This window comes from Mustela putorius, unplaced genomic scaffold, assembly GCF_011764305.1.
Source record: "Mustela putorius furo isolate JIRA1106 unplaced genomic scaffold, ASM1176430v1.1 tig00003909_pilon_pilon_pilon, whole genome shotgun sequence".
NCBI classification, from domain to species: Eukaryota; Metazoa; Chordata; class Mammalia; order Carnivora; family Mustelidae; genus Mustela; species Mustela putorius.
This window is the reverse complement of record NW_025422057.1, coordinates 24,733,406-24,752,749: the sequence shown is the minus strand read 5'-3', so window position 1 is coordinate 24,752,749 and position 19,344 is coordinate 24,733,406. Positions and strand designations below refer to the sequence as shown.

General features: G+C 57.1%; 1 protein-coding gene across 1 annotated transcript in view; it reads right to left on the bottom strand.

Moving 5' to 3' along the window:
• Positions 1–784: 784 nt before the first annotated feature.
• Positions 785–19,344, bottom strand: part of COL17A1 (collagen type XVII alpha 1 chain) — a 51,875-nt gene continuing 33,315 nt past the window's right edge. The window contains exons 28-57 of the mRNA XM_004749319.3: positions 19,135–19,170; positions 18,424–18,486; positions 17,245–17,280; positions 16,908–16,979; positions 16,107–16,133; positions 15,186–15,221; positions 13,315–13,350; positions 12,990–13,070; positions 11,454–11,489; positions 10,852–10,929; positions 9,901–9,954; positions 9,730–9,771; positions 9,522–9,575; positions 8,800–8,859; positions 8,462–8,488; positions 8,150–8,182; positions 7,998–8,063; positions 7,647–7,697; positions 7,037–7,162; positions 6,156–6,293; positions 5,596–5,661; positions 5,154–5,258; positions 4,721–4,810; positions 4,506–4,616; positions 3,912–4,058; positions 3,303–3,662; positions 2,581–2,718; positions 2,277–2,339; positions 2,037–2,117; positions 785–1,677 (exon numbers count right to left, since the gene is read on the bottom strand). Of these exons, the coding sequence (XP_004749376.1) occupies positions 1,625–1,677; positions 2,037–2,117; positions 2,277–2,339; positions 2,581–2,718; positions 3,303–3,662; positions 3,912–4,058; positions 4,506–4,616; positions 4,721–4,810; positions 5,154–5,258; positions 5,596–5,661; positions 6,156–6,293; positions 7,037–7,162; positions 7,647–7,697; positions 7,998–8,063; positions 8,150–8,182; positions 8,462–8,488; positions 8,800–8,859; positions 9,522–9,575; positions 9,730–9,771; positions 9,901–9,954; positions 10,852–10,929; positions 11,454–11,489; positions 12,990–13,070; positions 13,315–13,350; positions 15,186–15,221; positions 16,107–16,133; positions 16,908–16,979; positions 17,245–17,280; positions 18,424–18,486; positions 19,135–19,170 (2,366 nt within the window). The 3' untranslated portion in view covers positions 785–1,624. The remainder of the gene's footprint in view (positions 1,678–2,036; positions 2,118–2,276; positions 2,340–2,580; positions 2,719–3,302; positions 3,663–3,911; positions 4,059–4,505; positions 4,617–4,720; positions 4,811–5,153; positions 5,259–5,595; positions 5,662–6,155; positions 6,294–7,036; positions 7,163–7,646; positions 7,698–7,997; positions 8,064–8,149; positions 8,183–8,461; positions 8,489–8,799; positions 8,860–9,521; positions 9,576–9,729; positions 9,772–9,900; positions 9,955–10,851; positions 10,930–11,453; positions 11,490–12,989; positions 13,071–13,314; positions 13,351–15,185; positions 15,222–16,106; positions 16,134–16,907; positions 16,980–17,244; positions 17,281–18,423; positions 18,487–19,134; positions 19,171–19,344) is intronic.

Here is a 19,344-nt window from a genome sequence, read left to right as displayed (position 1 = left end):
GTTACCACTGGTCACATTTCACAAGTTGGCCCAGTGTAGCCTTCTCTGAGGTTGAGTGATTTTACTGTGCATTTCTGTGGGGCTTTTGATATTTGTACATTTTTTTTTAGGGAGTTTTGGTCGTTGGTCAAACATACATTGTTATGTGTACCCTACAATCAAAATTCTTTTGTTCCAGGGTAAATCACTCCATTAATTGCAAATAATCTTGTCGCCCATCTGTTGCATATGTGTTTATCTCAAATAGTGTATGTTCAGGGAAAACCTTCAGATGCTTTGTAATCGTCCAGAGTGAATTAGTAGTTGATCAAGGTCTCCCTTTAAAATCTTGGTGACTAAACAAATGCCAAAAATCTGTGTTCCAAACACAGAGTTTTGTTTTCTTCTATGGTAGTATGAAGAGTTCATAGAGGGGAAAAAGTTTGCGGTCAGCCATATACTATCTTTCCCTTTCTTGCCCTTTGGTTTTCTTTCCCTCTTTTTCATTCTTACTCCTTGTCTTCATTTTTCATTCTTTCCTCGTCTCCTTATCTCCCTCTCCTTTTCCCCACTTTTGCCTCTCTCTGCCTCCTCTTCCTTTTCTCTTTTCTCTTTCCCATGTGATTACCTTTTTCACTCCCGTCTGTCCCCTCCTTGTCTGTCTTTCCTCCTGTCCTGCCTCTCTTTCTGTCTCCACCTGCGTCCCCCATTCCTCTTTCCTACTTTGTCTCCCTCCCCCGTCCTCCCCTTCTCTTTTTCATTCTATTTCTTCCTCTCACTTTGGTTAGATGGATCACACTAAACAGAATATTAAGAAAAATTTAATAGGAAATTTTTGCAATTGAAATGACTTTTCATCTAACAGACCACATACATGTTTTAGATACTTAAAAGTGCTTAAAAACCAACTCTGCCCAGTCCCCTGTGCCATTTCCCAACATCGAGTTTCCTATTTTCCTTCCTTCTTCACTGCCCCCCCCCCTTGCTGTGGTCTAGTTCAGTAGAACACCTCTCTAAATGCTAGCGTGCCCCTGGAGAAACAGACCATACCTACAATCAGACTTTCTAAGCAAGTGGGAATAGGATATGTGGTGAGAAATGACTATTAGAAACCCTGTCACCACTTCAGGGGAAGTGAATTTCTTAATTTTTTCAGTTGCAAGAGTTGCTTCTTAGCCAACTCCTTTCTATGACTAGAGAATGCAGAACAAACGGAGAGGAAGGAGCAGACAGCACAGCCTCGCAGGGATAACCAGAACAACCGCATCCCTGTCTTCCCTTCTCTGGCTCATTCTTAGGCAAAGCTCAAGGACTCCTAAGCCTACTTCTAGGCGCTGGGCTTCCCCGGGCTGCAGCTAGAACTAAGAGCTAAAGCAGCCCAGGGCTCAGGTCGCTCGAGCAGAGCAGCCAGGCTTGAGCTCTGCAGCTGTGGCTGCTGTAGCGGCATGCTGTGGAATGGTTCAGGTTTCCACTGGATGATATGTCTATACAGAGAATGTTCCAGACTAACACAGGTGTTCTATTTAACTGTCTGGCTGTGCTGTCGCAGTAGGAAGGGAGCCTCCAGCTTCCGCCCTAGGAGAGATGCTGACCCGAGCGCCATCAGCCACTGCAGGAAATGGAGCCAGCGGCTGCTCTTCCAAGCTCATGGCTTGATGCCGACGCTTCTCTTCCTCCGCCCCACATAGACTTGGTCACCTAGAAGTTAGAAGAGGAGGAGGAAGTTAAATATCTTGTGGCCTATGGGCCTTCAGCTTGGGCAATTACATAGCAACTGTAACAACTGCAAAACAGGCTTGAAAGATGAACTCTTTTGTAAGACTTGGTGTATTTAAATTGTTTACCCTATTTCATCACCAAGTGGTTAAGCTGTTCTCCTTTCCTGCCCTTTTCTGCTCAAATTGGCAGTCTTTCCTTTCTCCCCGGCTGTTCATTTCATTGTTATGCAAATGATACGGATGGCAGCATCTGCCGTTAGTAATTGTCATTTGCCTTATTTTTCAGACTTGCTCTGAGCATCAGCCTCCCAGCACTGCAGAAACTCAGGCAAGGCTTACCTTTGTCTCCTTTTTCTCCCTTGTGCCCTCGAGGCCCGGGTGGCCCAGGCCGGCCTGGTGGTCCTGCGGGGCCCCTTTCACCTGGGAGTGCAGAGACGGTTGTGCTTAGTCAAGGGAGGGCTTGGGGCCTGGAGAGGCCACACACATAGGTTCCTAGACAGCACTGGCAAGGGGGCGGCTTCCCAGCATGAGGGGGTGGTTACACAGGATCCTGGTGGCGGTTTCCCTGCCACCACTTACCTTTGGGTCCTTGGGTGCCCACCTCTCCTTTCTGCCCAGGGGGGCCTGGAATGGCTCCATAAGCTGCAGGGGGAGAAGACTGGCCTCAGACAAGCGGTCATTCTAGAGCTTGAGAGGTAAAGGGATTTGTTCACGGAAGCACAGGAAGGGAGTGAGTGGTAGAGTTGGGACCCAAAAAAATCAGTTTATCAGATTTTCAGCCTATCAGGTGTTAATAGCCCAAGGTTTTTCGGGAGACTGGTTTCTCCCATGTGAGACTGTGCAGCAGAGTGAGTGTTGGGAAAGCGCCCGGCGCTGCCCTTACTTCGGAAAAAGTCCATGAGGTCCTCGGTCACATTGCTGTAGGCAGAGAAGACCTTGCTGATGCCGGGGGGGCCCTGGGGCCCTGGCTGGCCCGGCGGGCCCTGGACAGTGTAGGCCATCCCCTGCAGCAGGCCCTGACCTGTGAAGCACCAGAGTGTGGGCACAGGCAGCAGAGTCCCTCGGCCCCCTCCCCACAGAAGAGAACCCTCAGACTGCCAGCGTCCCACTAGACGAGGTGGCAGCAAGGGAGAAGCCCTGCTGGCCTCTTTTGTCGGCCTCCCCCGCCCCCCACACTGTGGACTGGCCTGGGACTCTGCTGCCACAGCCTTTCATCAGAGGCTTGCTGACAGCAAAGCTGTGCTGAGAAGGTACAAGGAGAGAGGACTTCTTAACCGAACAACCTTCCCTCAGCCCCACCAGAAACCATCCTTGTCATAAAGACTTTTCAGAACCAACACTAGTTAGCTGGGGAAGCAAGTCCCAACATGCCCCGTTCTCCATAGCACAGGCCCTGTCCTGGGGCTCCTGAATCAGGCTGCCAGTGAATTGGGTCTGGGCCTCCTGCCTTCAGTCCCTGCCCATCTGATTCGAAAAGTGCTGTCCCCACAGCCTAGGCATTCCAGAAACAAGAGGGTGAGTTTCTGGAGCCTATAATTTGAGCTGCCCACGGGTTCCCCGCCTCCACCCTCCCCACAGCACCGAGGCCTACGGGTCGGGACTTACGTTGCAAGCTCTCAGATACCCGAACAGCCAGCTCGTTGTAGTCCAGACCTCCGGCAAAGCCAGCTCCGAACAGTCCACCTTCACCACCGTACATGCCACCTTCTGCTGCTCCCCCGTAGCCTCGGTCCAGGCCCATGTCCAGGCCAAAGGCCCCCCCTTCACCAAGGGAGCCTCCACTGGATCCTCCTATGCCCATGGAGGAGCTGTAGGAGGAGCCCCGGCTGACCGACGCGCTGTGAGAGGAGGACCTGCTGCCCCGGCTATAGGAGCCGTCCATGGACACGAGGCGGCTGTCCCCAGGCGGCCCCTGGGGTCCTGGAGGGCCCGGCGGGCCCACGATGAAGCTCCGCACATCCGGGCCTGCAGGAAGGAGGCCGCATTAGTTGGGGCTTTGGTCTGGCGATGGAGAGGAAGGGAGTTAAGAGGCCTCTCCCCAGGTTTCGCGGCCCCAAAGCAGGATGCGAACCTCAAGGCACTTGAGCTGGAGAAGGAGTGCTGGTGAGCAAGAACGTGGGCTCTCCCCACATTTGGCATTTGGTCCCCCGGGTTCGTTCAAGCACTGGCTGCCCTCTCCCAGGGAGGAGCAAGGTCTGGGAAGGGGGCACCTACTCGTGAGGTAGCTGATCAGTTCACTCCGGAAGCTGTCGCTGTTTTCGGCCGCGTAGGTTGCCAGAGCTCCCGAGACCCCTGGAGGCCCTCGAGGACCCGGAGGGCCAGGAGGGCCTGGAGGGCCAGGGATGGAGGACACGCCAGCAGCTGAATGGGAGGCCAGAGAAAGAGAAAGGTCAGGAATGGCCCAGTGGGGAGGCTGAGTTTCCAGCCTGTGCTCAGGGGTGCAGCTCCTCTTGGAAAGAAGGGGAGGAGGGAATACCGGGGGTCCGGCTCCTGGCATTACCCGGGAGCCACTGCTCAGACCTGCCTTTCCACTCCCGGTTTGGAGCCTCACTCGACCCAAATCCCGTCGCCCTCCCCCCGTTCTGCCACACAATCACACTTCTGTTCACGACACACACTGTTATGACACCTCTGAGGGCTGCACCTGCGAGTATGGCCTCTCCCAACCAGTCCCCTTGTCACAGCTGAAAGCACCTCAGAAGCAAGGGTGTTGCTCTCCAGGACCTAGCCCTGTATGTGCTTGAAGAGGACCGGGTGACTGGCCCAACAGCTTCACCGTCTCTGGCTGCCCTCCTCCCTGAGCCTTACTGTGCAGGTAAGAAGAGAGGTCTTCCACGCTGATGCTGGACCACACGTTGCCTGGGATCCCTGGGGGCCCAGGGGGGCCGGGGGGCCCAATGATGCCTCTGTATTCAGACCCTGAGACACCAAAGAAGAGGCCAGAGTCCGTGGGGGGTCTGGGCCAAGGGCCTCTGCCTTCCATCCCCAAGCCACGTGGACAGATGGCTCCTGACCAGCCTTACCTTGAAGCAAGGAGAGGAGCTCTTCATAGGATGTTCCTGGCAAGCCAGGGGGTCCCGGAGGGCCAGGAAGCCCAATGCTGATTCCAGAGCCTGAGGAACAAGACCCCAAGTTGTGACAGATTCACACTGCATGGGTGTGTGCGAGTTGTGTGTGAACTCCGTACAGGACAGTGGCCTAACCACTCACTCCTGGCTTCCCTGGCCGGGCTTAGCGGGTGACCTGCTCTGGGGCCACAGGTGGGAATGGCTCTGAACACGGCCCAGTCCTCCTGGGCTTGGTGCCACCTGGCAGGGGAACATCAGGGGCCAGTGCAGACAAGTTCAGTGCCTTCCCCACCCCCACCCTACCCCCCCCCCCCCGCCCCACGCCGCCCTGTCAGGGCCCTGCTGACCGTCTGCCTGCAGGGGGCAGGCCTGGAGGGCAGACACTCACTGGACATGTAGCTGAGAACGCGACTGCTCAGCTCGGCGTAGTCCAAAGACTGGAGGGACCAATCTCCAACCAGATACTGGCGCAGATATTGCCTCACGTCATCCCCTGCAAGGACAGGCTGCACTGGCGTGGGCCCCCCAGGCCACAGGGCTCCCGCACCACCACGCGGCCATAGCTAGGTCCGCCCCCACAGGCTGGCCCCAGAGTTCTGGGGTCTCAGTCCACAGAGGGGAGCTTCCAGGTACCCAATAAGGCACCTGCTGGTTACCTAGCACTGGGGACGGGGACATCTGCTGCCCTCGTACCCCGGAGTATGGACTCAAGGGGCCAGGATGGAGGAGGGGCACCTCCTCCCTCTGCAGCCCTCACTGGGTTCAGCTCAGACCTGGACCAGCTGTGCCTCCAGAGCCCCCACCTACAAGCCCACGCTACAGGCACTCACGTTTCAGCACAGCCACGATGTCCTCAGAGGAGATGGAGGTGGAGGAGCTGATGCTGTACCCCGAGGCTGTGGGGAAGGAGACTGTGTTACCCGCTCGGCAAGACTGAAGCACCCCCTCTCCCCGCTGCGATCCCACTAGGACCGGCCAGCCAGCCGGTCCACTTGCGGAAATGAATCATCGGGGGCGGGAGGGGCTATTGGGGATGCGTGGAAAAAAAACAAAGATGGTTTTGGTTTTGTGTTTGTTTTGTTGGGTAAGAAATGAAGTTTGTCTTCCAGAGTATGCTTTAGCCCAACTCCTGCCAGGTCCCGCCAATCTTGTTCCCTTTTCAAACCCTTAGGGCACGTCTGTTCATCACAAAAAGGCTCATTCCGAGTGGCTCTGCAGTGTGGCCTCCTCTTAACCTGAGCAACCCCTTCTTGAAGCTCAATCCCAGTGGCCCGAGAGCCACGAATTCAGAACTGAACTCCACATCTAGAAGGGCAAAGTAAGTGCGGGTGCTCTGGAAAAAAGTGACCAAGGGCAGGAGAGGTCATTACAAGGGTGGGGCGAGGCTCACTCTGCAAGTAGCTCCCGACACGGCTTGCCAGCTCTGAGTAGTCGAAAGTCTCCCCCGCAATGGTGGTGACAGGCCCTGGGGGACCAGGTGGTCCAGGGGGACCCTGAACTCCAGAGAGATAGGCCCGAATGCTGTCGCCTGCCAACAAAGAAAGCAAAGTCAAGCCTGTCCCCAAGAGGGCATGTCTTCCCCTGAGATGACCTGAAGCACTGGGCGGGATGCCCTCCCCGCCACATACATAGCCCAAGATGGGGCCAGCAGGAAGCCTAGACCCCTGGTTACAGACAGAGAAACTGAGGCCAAGCCCTGCGCTGGGTCGGGTGCTACTTGAAAACTGAGGACAATGAGGCTCTGACAAAGCTCTGTGCCCACATTTGTGGGCTTCACAGCCTCACATACATGAGGAGTACAGGGATGAGGCTGGGGGCGTACATTTGTGTGAAAGTGTGTGTGTGGCTGTGTGCACATGTGGATAAGCGTGTGAGTGTGGGTGAGGACCGGACCAACCTGTGTGGGGAGCGGTGAGAAGGCGGGTGTTAGGGGAGCACATGGACATGCAGTCCTGGCTGCAGGTGGATTTCTGACCTAGGCCTGGCCTACACACTGCTGTCCTCTGCCACATGCACGCACGTGCACACTCATGCACACGCAAGCACACCCCTCTGGCCCTGCTCGCCGCCTCCAGCTCCCACCCACTCCCCTCTGCCACTGCCCCGCCACTGGTACAGGCAGTGGGACCTGCCATGTTTCCTTACATAAGGAGGAGGAGACTGGAGGCTTCCTGAAATAGCCAGGCTCCAGAAAGCACTGGAGATGCCCCAGCCGGAGCAGACGTGCGCGCACACACGCATGTGCACACACACTCAGACCCCAGTACTCACTCTGCATGTACTCAGAGATGTACTGCTGGATCTCCCGGCCAGAGCTACTGATGGAGCCTGGGGGCCCTGGGGGGCCTGGGGGGCCTGGGGGGCCTGGCACGAACATCGTGCTTGACGACGATCCCCCTGCAGGAAGGAAAGCCTTCTGAGTCTAAGAAAAGCCCACCAGAGGGCCGGAGAAGGGCGCAGACCCTGCTTCCACAGCCCGAGGACAGAGGATCTCTCTTAGCAGGAGAAAGAGGATGGTGGCAACGAGGAGGGTCCCTCCAAAAAGAGGAAGGGAGTGCCTGGAGCCGCCATGTCTGAAAGGGGCTCAGAGTCGCGCTTGCCCAGGCCAGACCCTCCCTTCAGCAACCTGCTCACTAGCCCAGAGGCTCCCTCCCCTCCACGTCCCCCTGGCCCCAGTGTCTGCTCTGTTCCTCACTGCCCGTCGTTAGCCACCTTGCTGGGCAGGGGCCTCCCCTACCACCCCCACCAACTCAGAGCCACCGTCAAGGCAGCACCGAGGCCTAGCACATGGAGAAGAGACCTGATCAACACTGAATCATGAGTGAAGCGGGGTCCTTGCTTTAATGAGGGGAAAAGAACTCTGGTCGCCTTTGGTTCTTACCTTGAGAGAGACCACCAGGAATGCCAGGAGCCCCTGGGACCCCAGGATCACCTGGAATCCAAAACGAGAGGCGCTGTTGGCATCCCTCGTCCAGGAACCCTGCCCTGGTTAAGCCCAACCGCGTCTATCCCCATGTGACTCGACAGCTGGCCCGTCTCTCTCCGTTTCTGCAGTGCCGCCACAGGCTCCGCTCAGGCAGGCGTGGTCCTCACGGCCTCCTCCCCCTCGCTCCAGCCTCGCCTTCCTCCCACGCCTTGAGCATGAGTGCTCCCTGCCTTCTGTTCAGACTCTGGGTGGCATTCTTGTGCTGAGACCTATAGACCTGTCTTCTTGGCTGTTCCCCTCACTGACCTTTGTCCCCCTTGGGTCCCCGGGGGCCGGGTGGTCCCTGCAGGTTGAGTCCAAGGGAACTGGAACCTGGAAGCCAACACCACACAGAGCCGTCAGCCAGGGCTGAGGGCTCCGGTCAGAGACAGCAGTGGGGGCGAGGGCTTAGCACTTACCGGAGGTGGAGAACCCGGGGAGGCCTTGCTCGCCTGAGGGACACACCGGAGAGGGGTCAGTCAGCTGTGCTCCTCTCCCTCCTCCCCAGGCCCAGCCCTCAACCCCCTTCCCTCCCAAGCCTCCCCAACCTAGAGCTGCCAGGGGCACACGCACCACCGTGCTCCCGCCTTCCCAACCATTCAGACGCCCACACGTCCGCCCGCATTTGAACAAAATGCATTCACAGGATGCTCAAGGCTCTCAGAGGAACGGCTTTTGCCACCCCAACCCTCCCCCACCCCACATTTTGTCTGATGCCAGCTCTACTATACCTTGGTGTCCCCGGGGGCCTGGGGGGCCTGAGGGAAGGAGAGAGACAGGAGTGAGACGCATACCTACTGGGTGCCGTGGCTTCAGGGGGCCTGTAGGGGCAGGGCTGGGGCTCTGGGCTGGAGCAGACACGGGGCGTGGGGCTCCTTGTGCCTCTGCTCCCAGCAGGCCAGCCCCCGCCGAAGCTTCTACCCACTGTGACCCTCCCCCCACGCTCCCGCCGGCCGAGCCCCTGAGGGGAGGCAGGAGGACACACACGTGTCCCAGGTCGTCCCCCCTCTCCTGCCCCCCTTGAGTAAGCAGGGGCACACAGCCTTCTGTGCCCGGAGACAGGACTCACCTTGGTCTCCCTTGGGGCCGGGGGGTCCCGGGGGGCCGGGGGGCCCGGAGAAGAAGGTCTCTGCGGAGGAGAAGGAGTTTGGAGTGCGGGCACGGTGGTACTCGTGCGACCACAGCACCCAGCACGGAGCCTGGCGCACTGCAGCTGCTCCCTCCGCGCTTGGCAGAGGCACCGATCAATAAACAGACGGAAAACCGGAAGGTTGGGTAGAAATGAAAATGAGAGCAGAAACTAACAAAGATGGTTGGATAGGAAGATGGTGGAGTGGATTTTCCAGGAGGGACAAACTCTGGGCTAACATTTGCTCGGAAGTTATTTCCATGTGTTTCCGTGTCACACGGTCAACATTTATCTCCTTTCACGGGTGTGTCCTGTCCACTTATCAGACCAAGGCTTCCCAAGGACGGAAACCAGGCGCCCAGTCATAAACCAGTCAGCCCAGAAGCTCCCCGAGCGCAGAACTGGCTCCCTCCCCTCGAACAGGTTAGTGGGCTCACTCAGAGTGGCTGGGCTGGTATGGGTTCCTGTTCTACCTGCAGAACTCCTGCTCTATGGAGTTTATGCAAACACCTTGGGGTAGAAGGTCCGAAGGAGGAAGCATGGTGAGCAGGTCAGGAAGACCACATGCCTGGGGCCCCAGCACTCCTGGAGCCAGGGCTGAGGTGGAAAATGGTGGGGGGCGGGGGGGGGGAGGGCTTTGACGCTTGACTCTGTAACATTACCTGAATTGGTCAGGAGAGATCCTGGTGGGCCTGGTGGGCCCGGCAGGCCTTCTCCTAGATAAAAGAACCACCAAGACTTTGTAAAGCCCAGTCATGGACCAAGATCCCTCCGCCCAGGAAAAGTGGCAGGGAAGCTCTTTCCTGAGAGCCAGGCCTGGGCTCTGGGCACCATGGTCTTGTGTCTCTCACCAAGGAGCTTAGCTCTCACCTGCTGGGCCTCGGGGTCCCGGCGGGCCTGGAATGGAAGGTCCTGCAGAAGAGAACAAGCAAGAGGCCATGCTGAACTCGGGGAGCTGACCTATGCTATGAACAGGATCTCAGCTTCCTAAGTGCCATGTCCCCCACAATTCCCCACCTTCCAATGACCCGAGATGCTCACCTGGAGGCCCAGGTGGTCCAGGTGGGCCTGGGGGACCTCGTAAATCAAGACCTTCTGTGGAGGGAACAAAAACAGAAATGAGCGGAAACTTTCATGAGGCTGTTCTCTGTCGGCCTCACCCCTCATTAGGATCGTCAGTGCCAGGGCCCCGCGCCCCACTCACACCCCAGAGGCCGGCTCTGAGTCATTGCGCAGGGCCCTCCAGGACCCCCTCTGCTAGCAGTGCTTCTCGCTCACAAGCGAGGCAGGCCAAGGCCGCAGGCAGACTCCCTGAGAGCTAAGTACGAGACTTTGGGATCAGTCCAAGTTCAAGCTCCTGCTCTGCTCCTTCCAGCTGGTGGCTTTGGGTGAGTTCGCAATCTCCTTTGGCCTCTGTTTGCTCTTCTCGGAACCAGAGGCATAAGACCTATGTCGAGCCCTGTGCAGACCCAGGGAGGTCCCGCGACACAAGTCTAGCACACGGTGACTGTTGGGCCAGGCTTGGCTATGGTCCTTGCTATTCAGCTGCCTAAGTGGGAGGCCCAGTGCATGTTTGCAGGGGACTCTTTAAAGGACTCTGGGAACAGAAGAACCAGGAACTCACCCTCCCAGGCCGGGCCTATGGCCAAGAAGCCATGGAGCCCGGTCCCTACTGAGTGGGGATGTAGACTCCTGCCAGCCATTCTCCTAGCACCCAGCTCACTTCAGAAGCCTGATGTGACCCCAGTTCCCCTAGAATCCCAAGAACCTCTGACAGCTGCCCCATCCCAGTGACTCACCCTCTAGAGCTGACAAAAGCCCCGCTGTTGCTTTGAGGCCAGCATCGCCTTTCAGAGCCACTTGTCATTCCCGGTCCCAACTGGGGCCCAGGATGACGCACTGGTCCAGCTGCTGTGGGCCCCCAGTGCACCACCACCCATCCCGCGCCCGTCCCGGCGTCTCCTCATCACCAGAGAACACGGGGGCACTCACGGGTGGAAAGGACCTCAGCGATGGAGCTGCTGCTGCCCATGAAAGATTCGCCAGTAAGTCCTCGCTCCCCACGTGGGCCTGTGTGAAGGACACAGGGTCACGTGAGCACCCTCTGCAGTGACCCCACCCTGCTTTCTGTCCAGAGGGCCTGGAGCCATGCAGGGGTGATGGCCAGGGCTGGAGAGCCCACTGGGAACATTCCTATTTGCAGCCTTAACAGCTGCGGAGGAACTGCACCACCTTTTCCTAAATCCGTTTTTTGGTGTTGATAAATCACTCAACAGTGGCACAGTGATTGGGTCTGGTCACAAGAGGCGTGACACCTATGAAATAGCCAAGCTTGACCCTGACTGGGGGCCACAGAGCCTTGGTCCCCTGTCTGGAAGACCCCTACCTTCTCAGAAACACAGGAAGAAGAGCAGTGTTTCTCCTTACAGTTGAGGCCCCGCGAGGCTCTTAAGGAAGCACCAGGTCACCCCCTCACCTCCCTTCCCCAAATGCAGGTCTGTCACCTCACTTAAAGATGGGGTCCCAAGTCCAGCCTGGGAAGGAAGCCTTCCCCACTGAGCCCACAGTCCTATGTTCTTGTGGGACGGACATACCTTGCTGTCCAGGGAGACCAGCTGGGCCCACAGGACCTAGAGATGAAATTGGGAAGAAAAGGCTTTACCACACCTCTAGGGTTACAGTTCTAGAAAGAACTGAAGAAAGGGCAGGTCCCTGGGGAGACACGTAGCTTCCTCCCAAGGCACAGTACAGTGGCCCAAAAAGGTCAGCTTGCTTCCTTGAGAGCAATAAGCAATTTGAGACCAGCTCTGTGGTCCATCCTGTGAGAGTTCCTTTCCTGAACCCAGGGCTCTGCGACAGGCCGGGCTGCCCTCTCTGCCCACCCTCCCGCACCCCGCCATGGTTAGGGCCTTTGCAGCGCCCTCAGTATCCTCCTCTCACGGGAGGGAGCGAATCAGAAGGCTGAGCCAGACACGCATTGGTTCTATTAAATCATCCACATCACTTACATGTAACATTTTTTAAATTAAAAAATAGCGGGGGCGGGGGTGCCTGGGTGGCTCAGTGGGTTAAGCCTCTGCCTTCGGCTCAGGTTATGATCTCAGGTCCTGGGACTGAGCCCCGCATCGGGCTGTCTGCTCAGCAGGGAGCCTGCTTCCCCCCTCTCTCTCTGCCTGCTTGTAATGTCTGTCAGATAAATAAATAAAATCCAAAAAAATAAAAAAGCTAGGGGTGCCTGGCTGGCTCAATCGGGAAAGCATGTGACTCTTGATCTCAGGGTCATGAGTTCCAGCCCCACACTGGGTGTAGAGATTATTTAATTTAAAACAAACAAAAAAAACCCTTTATATAAAATAGATAACACAATCACAGGTATTTTGGAAAAATAGAAAAAAGTATCTATAATCCCTTAACCTGTAAGCATTTCATTTTCTTACAGCATCTTTTCTCATCTTGTAAAAACACAGGTGCAGCCTCAAAGGACACGCGCTTCTCAATAACGGCTCGAAGGCTTTGTTGTTGCACAGCGACCATACTGTGGCTGGACAATGTGGAGAGGGTTTCTCCAGATTCCTAGCATTTTTTTTTAAAGATTTTATTTATTTATTTGACAGAGATCACAAGTAGGCAGAGAGTCAGGCAGAGAGAGAGAGAAAGAGGAGGAAACAGGCTCCCCGCCGAGCAGAGAGCCAGATGCGGGCCTCAATCCCAGGACCCTGAGATCATGACCTGAGCCAAAGGCAGCGGCTTAACCCACTGAGCCACCCAGGTGCCCAGATTCCTAGCATTTTTGTTGCCCTTAATGCATTTTATCCAATTGTTTTCCAAAAGGCAACAAATTGAAGTCACACATAAGCTCCAGAGGTGGAAGGACGAGGGCCAAGTTGTGCCTCTGCTGCTTCTCAGCCAAGGGAGTCCTGGCCCTGCCTGAACCGCCGTGAGTGTGTGGGGGCCCTGGTGAAGCAAGGCCTGCGGGTGCATGGGGTACCTGCTAGGGTGTGATGGGCACTCACTAGGCTGGGCCAGAGGGGGCTTCTTACTCTTCTTAGGGTTCAGGATTTGAGCCAACATTGCTGTCCTTCAATGCAACCTCAGAGGTGCACTGAAGAACAAGCAAGAAAACGACTGACCTGGGGCACCTGGAGGTCCTGGTGGTCCCATGGCTCCGGGAGGCCCCGGCGGGCCCGGGACAGTGATCGTCGATGACCCCTCTGAAAACCAAAAGCCCATGAACAGGGACCCTCAATCTTCTTGCTCAGAGGTGCTTGGTCCCAGCCAGCCTGTGGGCAGACCAGGCTGGGGCGTCCTGCCCCCACCCGCCCCCGTGACCTCGACCCAAGAGCCCTCCCCACAGCTGCCAGAAGCCCCGACTGGCGCTGCCTGAGGGTGCCAAGGCAGAGCCGGGGCAGATGCTCAGGACATGAGAAGGAGGACCACCCTCCCGGGCCTGCCCACCTGAGGTCACGATCCTGCCTGGAGCTCCAGGTTCCCCTGGGAGGGAAGGAAAAGGCGAACAGTTATTCCCAGGACCAATTGGTGGCTCCGTAAATCATTGCCAAGGCTTCTGATCCAGTGTGAGAGCCACTTCTGGGCCTCCCACCCTTAGGCTAAAGGCATTTTAATGACTCACAGGGGAGCTCGCAGGATGCATTAAGCCCAAATCTCAGGGCCAGAAACCCTGAGGCCACATCAGGCTTCCAGGCCCACATCAGCTCTTGGGAGCAGCTGGGTCTCCGCGGAGGGGCTTCCTCGGAGGTAGGAGAGTCTCCCTTTCCGCCAGGCCGGAGGGAGGCTGACGAGGAGTTATCCCCACTCCCAGGCCCGGCCTCTCGGGCTCTCTCTGGGAGCTGCCTCAGATGGAAGAGTCCCAAGAGGCCAAAGGACAGAGGCCAAGAGCCTGGGAGGGGCAGCTTGGTCCGTGCAGTGCCCCTCAGGATGCTAATTCCTGGGACAGGAGTCACAGGCTGTGCAGAGTAGACTGTGGCTGGTAAGTCTAGGGGAGCTGGAGTTACACGGGGCTTGAGGGAGCTCTTTCCTGCCTGTAGCTGAGAGGGTCGGAAATGCACATTGGATAGAGGACTTCCAACAAGGGGGTTCAGGTTCCCACTTTCCCAACTTATGGACCACCGGACACTGCCTCCATGAGGCACCTCTCGGGACTGGAAATGGATGAACTCCAGGGAACTGAGTGAACAGAGTGGAGGACAGAAAAACCTTTCCCCTGGGAGCTCCTCGGGGGCCTCTTCTGTCATTTCCCATGATCTGTGGGCAAGCCCATCACCCGCACCATGATCGAGAGGAGGATGACCCTTAGGAAGCACAGAACCACGCTCTACTTTCCATCTGCCATTCCCTGCGGTCAAGGTCAAGAGGAGAATCTGAAATCCCTCTTGGACAGCAAGTCAGAGGCCCACAAGAAGGAGAGGGTGTCTGGTATCCTCAGGGATCCCCAATCCATGAATAGATCTATAGCCCCAGAGGTTAGTCTGCCTGGGATGCAGGAACCCAGCTGTTATCATTTTGGAATTACATTAATTTGTCCCAAATGAACTTCCTGGCCCAACTAGTCACTGGCAATAGTTTCTGGAAAGTAGTAATTTCATTCCTAGGTTCTCCCCAAGATGATAGTGACTGCTCATGTCAAAATAGCTCCACGGAATGTCAGGATTTGGGACAGGAAAAAGACAGATGAAGAAAGACTTTATCCCTGGCCTGGCTCGGGGTTGGTATCTAGGGGTTGCAGAACTGGACAACGGCAGAGGAGTGGAGCAGGACAAGAGTGTCCCCTGCATGTGGGGTTACCACGCTGGCTCTGGTCAGAACTTAGACCTTGCCCTCTGAGGGGCATTGAGGTGCTTCTCCCCTGCTAGCAAAGGTTGTGGGGTACACAGGTACATGGAGGCCTGCGTGAATGAAAAGGACGAAGGAGGTCCCTGTCCCAGGGAAGGGTCACTCTGGGGGGACCAGCCCTAAGCCAGGGAGACAGAATATGAACAGGGATGTTTTAAAGGCAAGCCAGGAGATGCAAAAGCTCTGAGAGGCAGCACCCTTCCAGCTCCTGCTCCAGCAACGGCCTGGAGATGCCTGGTAGCAGGCAGGGTGCAGGATGGAGGCAGGAGGTGTGGGTGCGGGGCTCGAGGATTCAGGACTCTGTGGATCTGAACGGAGTCCCCGGCTCTCCAGTTGCACTGCCTTCTGCTAAAACCACTAGATGCCACTGTTGATCCGGACTCTGGCCAGAGAGGGGCTTCCCTCCTGCCCGTCTCTCCCTTCCTGCAAAAATGACTAGGAAAAAGAATGAATTTCTGAACTAGAAAACCACTTACCTTTAGCTCCTGGTCGGCCAGGGGTACCAGGAAGTCCTGATGAGAGGAAAACAAGTCAGTGGGAATGCTTGAGGACCTGCAGTTCCAGACCCCGGGGGCTGTACCATGGCCACCTGCCTTTGCCTTCTGCTTTAGTCCGGGGGCCCCTCAGGGACTCCTGCTCTGACCGCTTCTCCCTCTCTGGGAAATGGGGTGGCCACTGGGCTTGAGGGAGGCAGAGGCCTGCAGATGCAGCTTTGGGGGATCCCAGTCAGTCTGGATTATGAGCCCCACTATAGCCTGCAAGGCAGCCCTGGTCCCCACATTTCCCAGCCATGGAGTGGAGTAAGGGCTGGGCTGCTGCTTTCGACCTTGCTTTGGTCTGTTGAGCTCTACCAGCAAGCATGTCAAGGAGGCCCGTGCACTCAGCTTGTGAGGGGAGACCTGCCGCTTGATTTTACTTCACATCTTCACCTAATTGCCTTTAGGAGCTGGGGCTGGGCATGGTGACAACTTCTGAAATCCAAATGCCAGCGCAGCTGTAGAACAGACTGCCACTGAAGTTGTCCCAGGGACACTGGGCCTGTGCATGCAGGGAGCCCCCTTTCCTACCCTGCCAGCGAGAGAGGGGGCCTCCATGGGGCCAGTGCAGCTCCTGTGCCTGGGGCTTCCTCGGGGCTCCTGCAGCCCGCACCAGGCAGACCCAAGCGGCCCCTGGTTTAACTTCACTTTTCCACAAGGGCTTTCTGGATTGTTTTGTGTGTATTTATCGTTCCTGGGGTGTTTAAGACTCACAGTGAAAGGACCTGAATCAATCTGTGGGGGTCGGGGGGCCGCACGGAGGAGAGGAAACCCCAAGGTGACTGGCGAGGCATTTGCCAAAAGCTGGAAGCAGGAGGCTGGGCAGGGGTCATCTGGAGGTGGGAGGGGCCCAGGACTCACCCTGAGGTCCTTGGGGTCCGGTGAGACCTACGGAGAAGGGGGAGGGAGGGAGGGAGAGAAAGAGATGGAGGAGGGCTGAGGAGCCACAACCTCCGACTCCAGGGTCCTCCCAGCACTGGACAAAGTGTTGTTTGGACTTTGCCATGACAGGACCATTGCTCCATCAGGCGATGGATCTTAGCCTGCTTGGGGTCACACACTTCGGCATCGGAGAGCCAAGAACCCAGCAAGCTGATACACTCATGCTGGCCCCCCAAGATTCCCTCCCTCGGTGCTCCCTATCTGAGCGCCCACCGAAGGAGCCAGGCAGCCCCCCCGGCCCGGAGTAGGCCCCTCGACTGGATGCCGCCCTGCCCTTGCAGCTCTCTTGGCTTGCTTTGGTCTGACCTCCTGTGACCTGGTGGCTCTTGCTCCTACTGGGCCTTTAGCAGAAACCCTAACAATGGCCCCTCTTCTCAGACTGGGGGGTATCTGGTGAGGGCCCAGGGATGGCCAGAGGGGAGAAGGACAGGGGTGCTCAGAGTAGCAGAGTATGGATGGAAATGGCCTTAAACTCTGCAGTTTTTAAGACATTCCTTGTTCCTGCCTAGAACTCATTTTCTGTTAATCTGTCAGTTGTCCATCTCTGTTGTCCAGATCACCAGAGCTGGTGCTGTGACAGCTGAGATGCTGGAGGAAAATGGGATAAGGCACACGCACTGGTGTGTACACACACAGACATGCGCGCATGAGCACACACGCGCGCGCGCGCGCACACACACACACACACGGGGCTGTGGCTCCCTCTTCCCACTCTGTTACCTGGCTTTCCTGGGTCTCCAGAAGGCCCTTGTGGTCCTCGGGTTCCAGGCATCCCCATCAGACCTTGTTCACCTGCAGAGAGCATGAGCAACATCGAAAGGTTTTCCTTTTAGGAAAGCTGAAGCAGCCAGCATATCTGAGCCTCTGGTTTCTTGGAATTTTACTGAGGAACTTGCTAGCAGGTAGAAAGGAGAAGGGGAGTAAGACTTGGTCCTTGCAGGGTCCACATGATGCGTGCCCTGCTGGCATGAGGATCCGGGGGACTGGGCACGGCCTGCTGGGACGTGGGCAGGGCAGGCCTGGCAGGGAGTGTGAGGAAAGCAGGACAGTGACCCACCTCTTGGACCCTGGTGTCCATCGGGGCCAGCGGGTCCTAGGAAAGCCGAAGCACAGCTCATCAGTTACCCCGGGAGTGACTTGGGGCCTCCCTCCGTCAATTGCCTGGCAGGCCCTGCAGCCTCTCAGCGGGTGGTCTCCCAGGGGAGAGCCCACGGGGCCCCTCCCACAGCTGCCAACCAGGGAAGAAGCCCCATCTTTGGGACCCCCCTCTGGCTGCCCCTTTCTCCCCGGCCTCTTCCCCTCACCCAGGAATTGTGTATTTTCCTGCAGGGAACTCACAGGTCAGCAAGTCCCTGGGGCATCCCCAGGGCCTGGGAGATTCCGCTCACACCAGATGCCCAGCGCATGTCTGCCTCGTTCCCTCAAGGTCCTGGGACTCGAGGTCCTCCAAGCTCTCCTCTGGGCATTTTGCTAACCTCTGTCTGAAGGGGCGCCCTCCCCTTCTCCCCTCTTCCCCAACCTTTGTCTGTCCTCACTCATGTTGCCTCTCCATGGAGTTTTCCACGCTGACCACAACGCAATCTTCCTTCCTTTCTAAGGCCACAAGAAATGCCCCTCCTCACCCCTCTGGCTGGAGGGAGACCTCCGCAGCGCTCTCCTAGCACTCTGTACCTCAGGGCACCTGTCACCTTGTACGAGCTTTGTCTTCCCTCCTGGCAGGTAAAGCATCTGACCTGCCCCACATGGCAGCCTGCGGGCGTCCAGAGCTTTCTCGCTTTTAAACAAACGCCAAAGTGAACACACCACAGCCCCATTGGTGGAGCTCAGACCCTTTTGGGACTTGGTGCTAAATGCCCCTTGGAGGGTTGGTGGCCAGCTTCCCCGTCCTGGTTGACAAGCACTTTGCTAAGCGTCGGAAGAATGCTTAAGCCCCGGATCTGGCCGGGACGCCCGCTCTGGAGGGCCGGGGCCTGCGGCGCTGCGGGTCCCACAGGACCTCGATACTCGTCCGTCCTCCCGAGTGGCCAGAGAGGCTTAGAGGCAGGGAGCAGCGTACATGGGCCACTCACCCCCCAGGAGTGAGAAACCCAGAGACGACTGCCCGGGCCCAGCAGCGACCTGCACACAGGCCCTCTGGCAGGGGCCGGCAGACTGGGGAATAGGAGAGGCAGCTCCAGAAGCAGGAACTCAGCTCTGCGGCCATGACCCATGGCATCGGTTCCTCTGAGACACTCACCGACTGCTCCTTTGGCTCCGGGCTCACCCACAGCACCAGGCAGGCCTCTCAAGCCCGGCTCACCTGCAAAGGAAACAGGCCAAGCTGCCTGGAAGCCTCCAAGAGATGCGTGCTAGACACCTACAGGACGCTCCTCTCTCCCCGCCCTCCCCGAAGACCGCCATCTGCCCAGCCAGGGAGCTTGAGGTGACCGACAGGGGTTGGGGACACAGCCTCTGCTTAGCGGCGATGGTCAGGGTCCCCAGGTGGGTGCAGACAGGCCCAGAGCCATGCCGGGGCTGAAGCTTACTCCCTGGCCCCACACAGCTGCCCCTGCAGCCAAAGCACCATTGCTCTGGGTTCCGTTTTCCATCATTCAAGGTGGCAGGAGGGTAAGTGGAGGAGAGGCTCCCAAGCCTCTGCTACTCTGGGAAGAGTGTCATTGTCCCCACGGGATCCCCCCCAAATCATCCAAGACAACCAGAAACTCCCTTTTTTGTTCCAAATGTTTTCCATCTGGACTACGCATACATTATGATGCTGGCTTCCACTCCCTTCACTATTTTATCTTGTGTTCTTGTTTTTTGTTTTGTTTTCTTAGATTACAGGTTTTCTGGAGGTTTTTAGACAGAGGTTCTGTCTCATGCTCCTGTGGTTCTCTCTGCCTCCAGGGCCCAATGGATTTGCTAGAAGTCTTTAATGGATCACAGCAGATGCTTGTGCAAGACTGACCTGTGAGGCCTCGGGGTCCTTTCTCTCCCTGGTCACCTGAAGCAAACACGGGGCGGGGCAGGGCAGGGTGGCAGAAGCATTAGTCAGGAGCCAGGAAAACCCCCTCACTCAGTGGGACAGAACCCCAGCGTCGAGCAGTTCTGTGCCCACGAGCCTCGGTCAGGAGGATGATGGTGAGGACTGGCACTGGTGAACCAAGGAGCAAGCCTG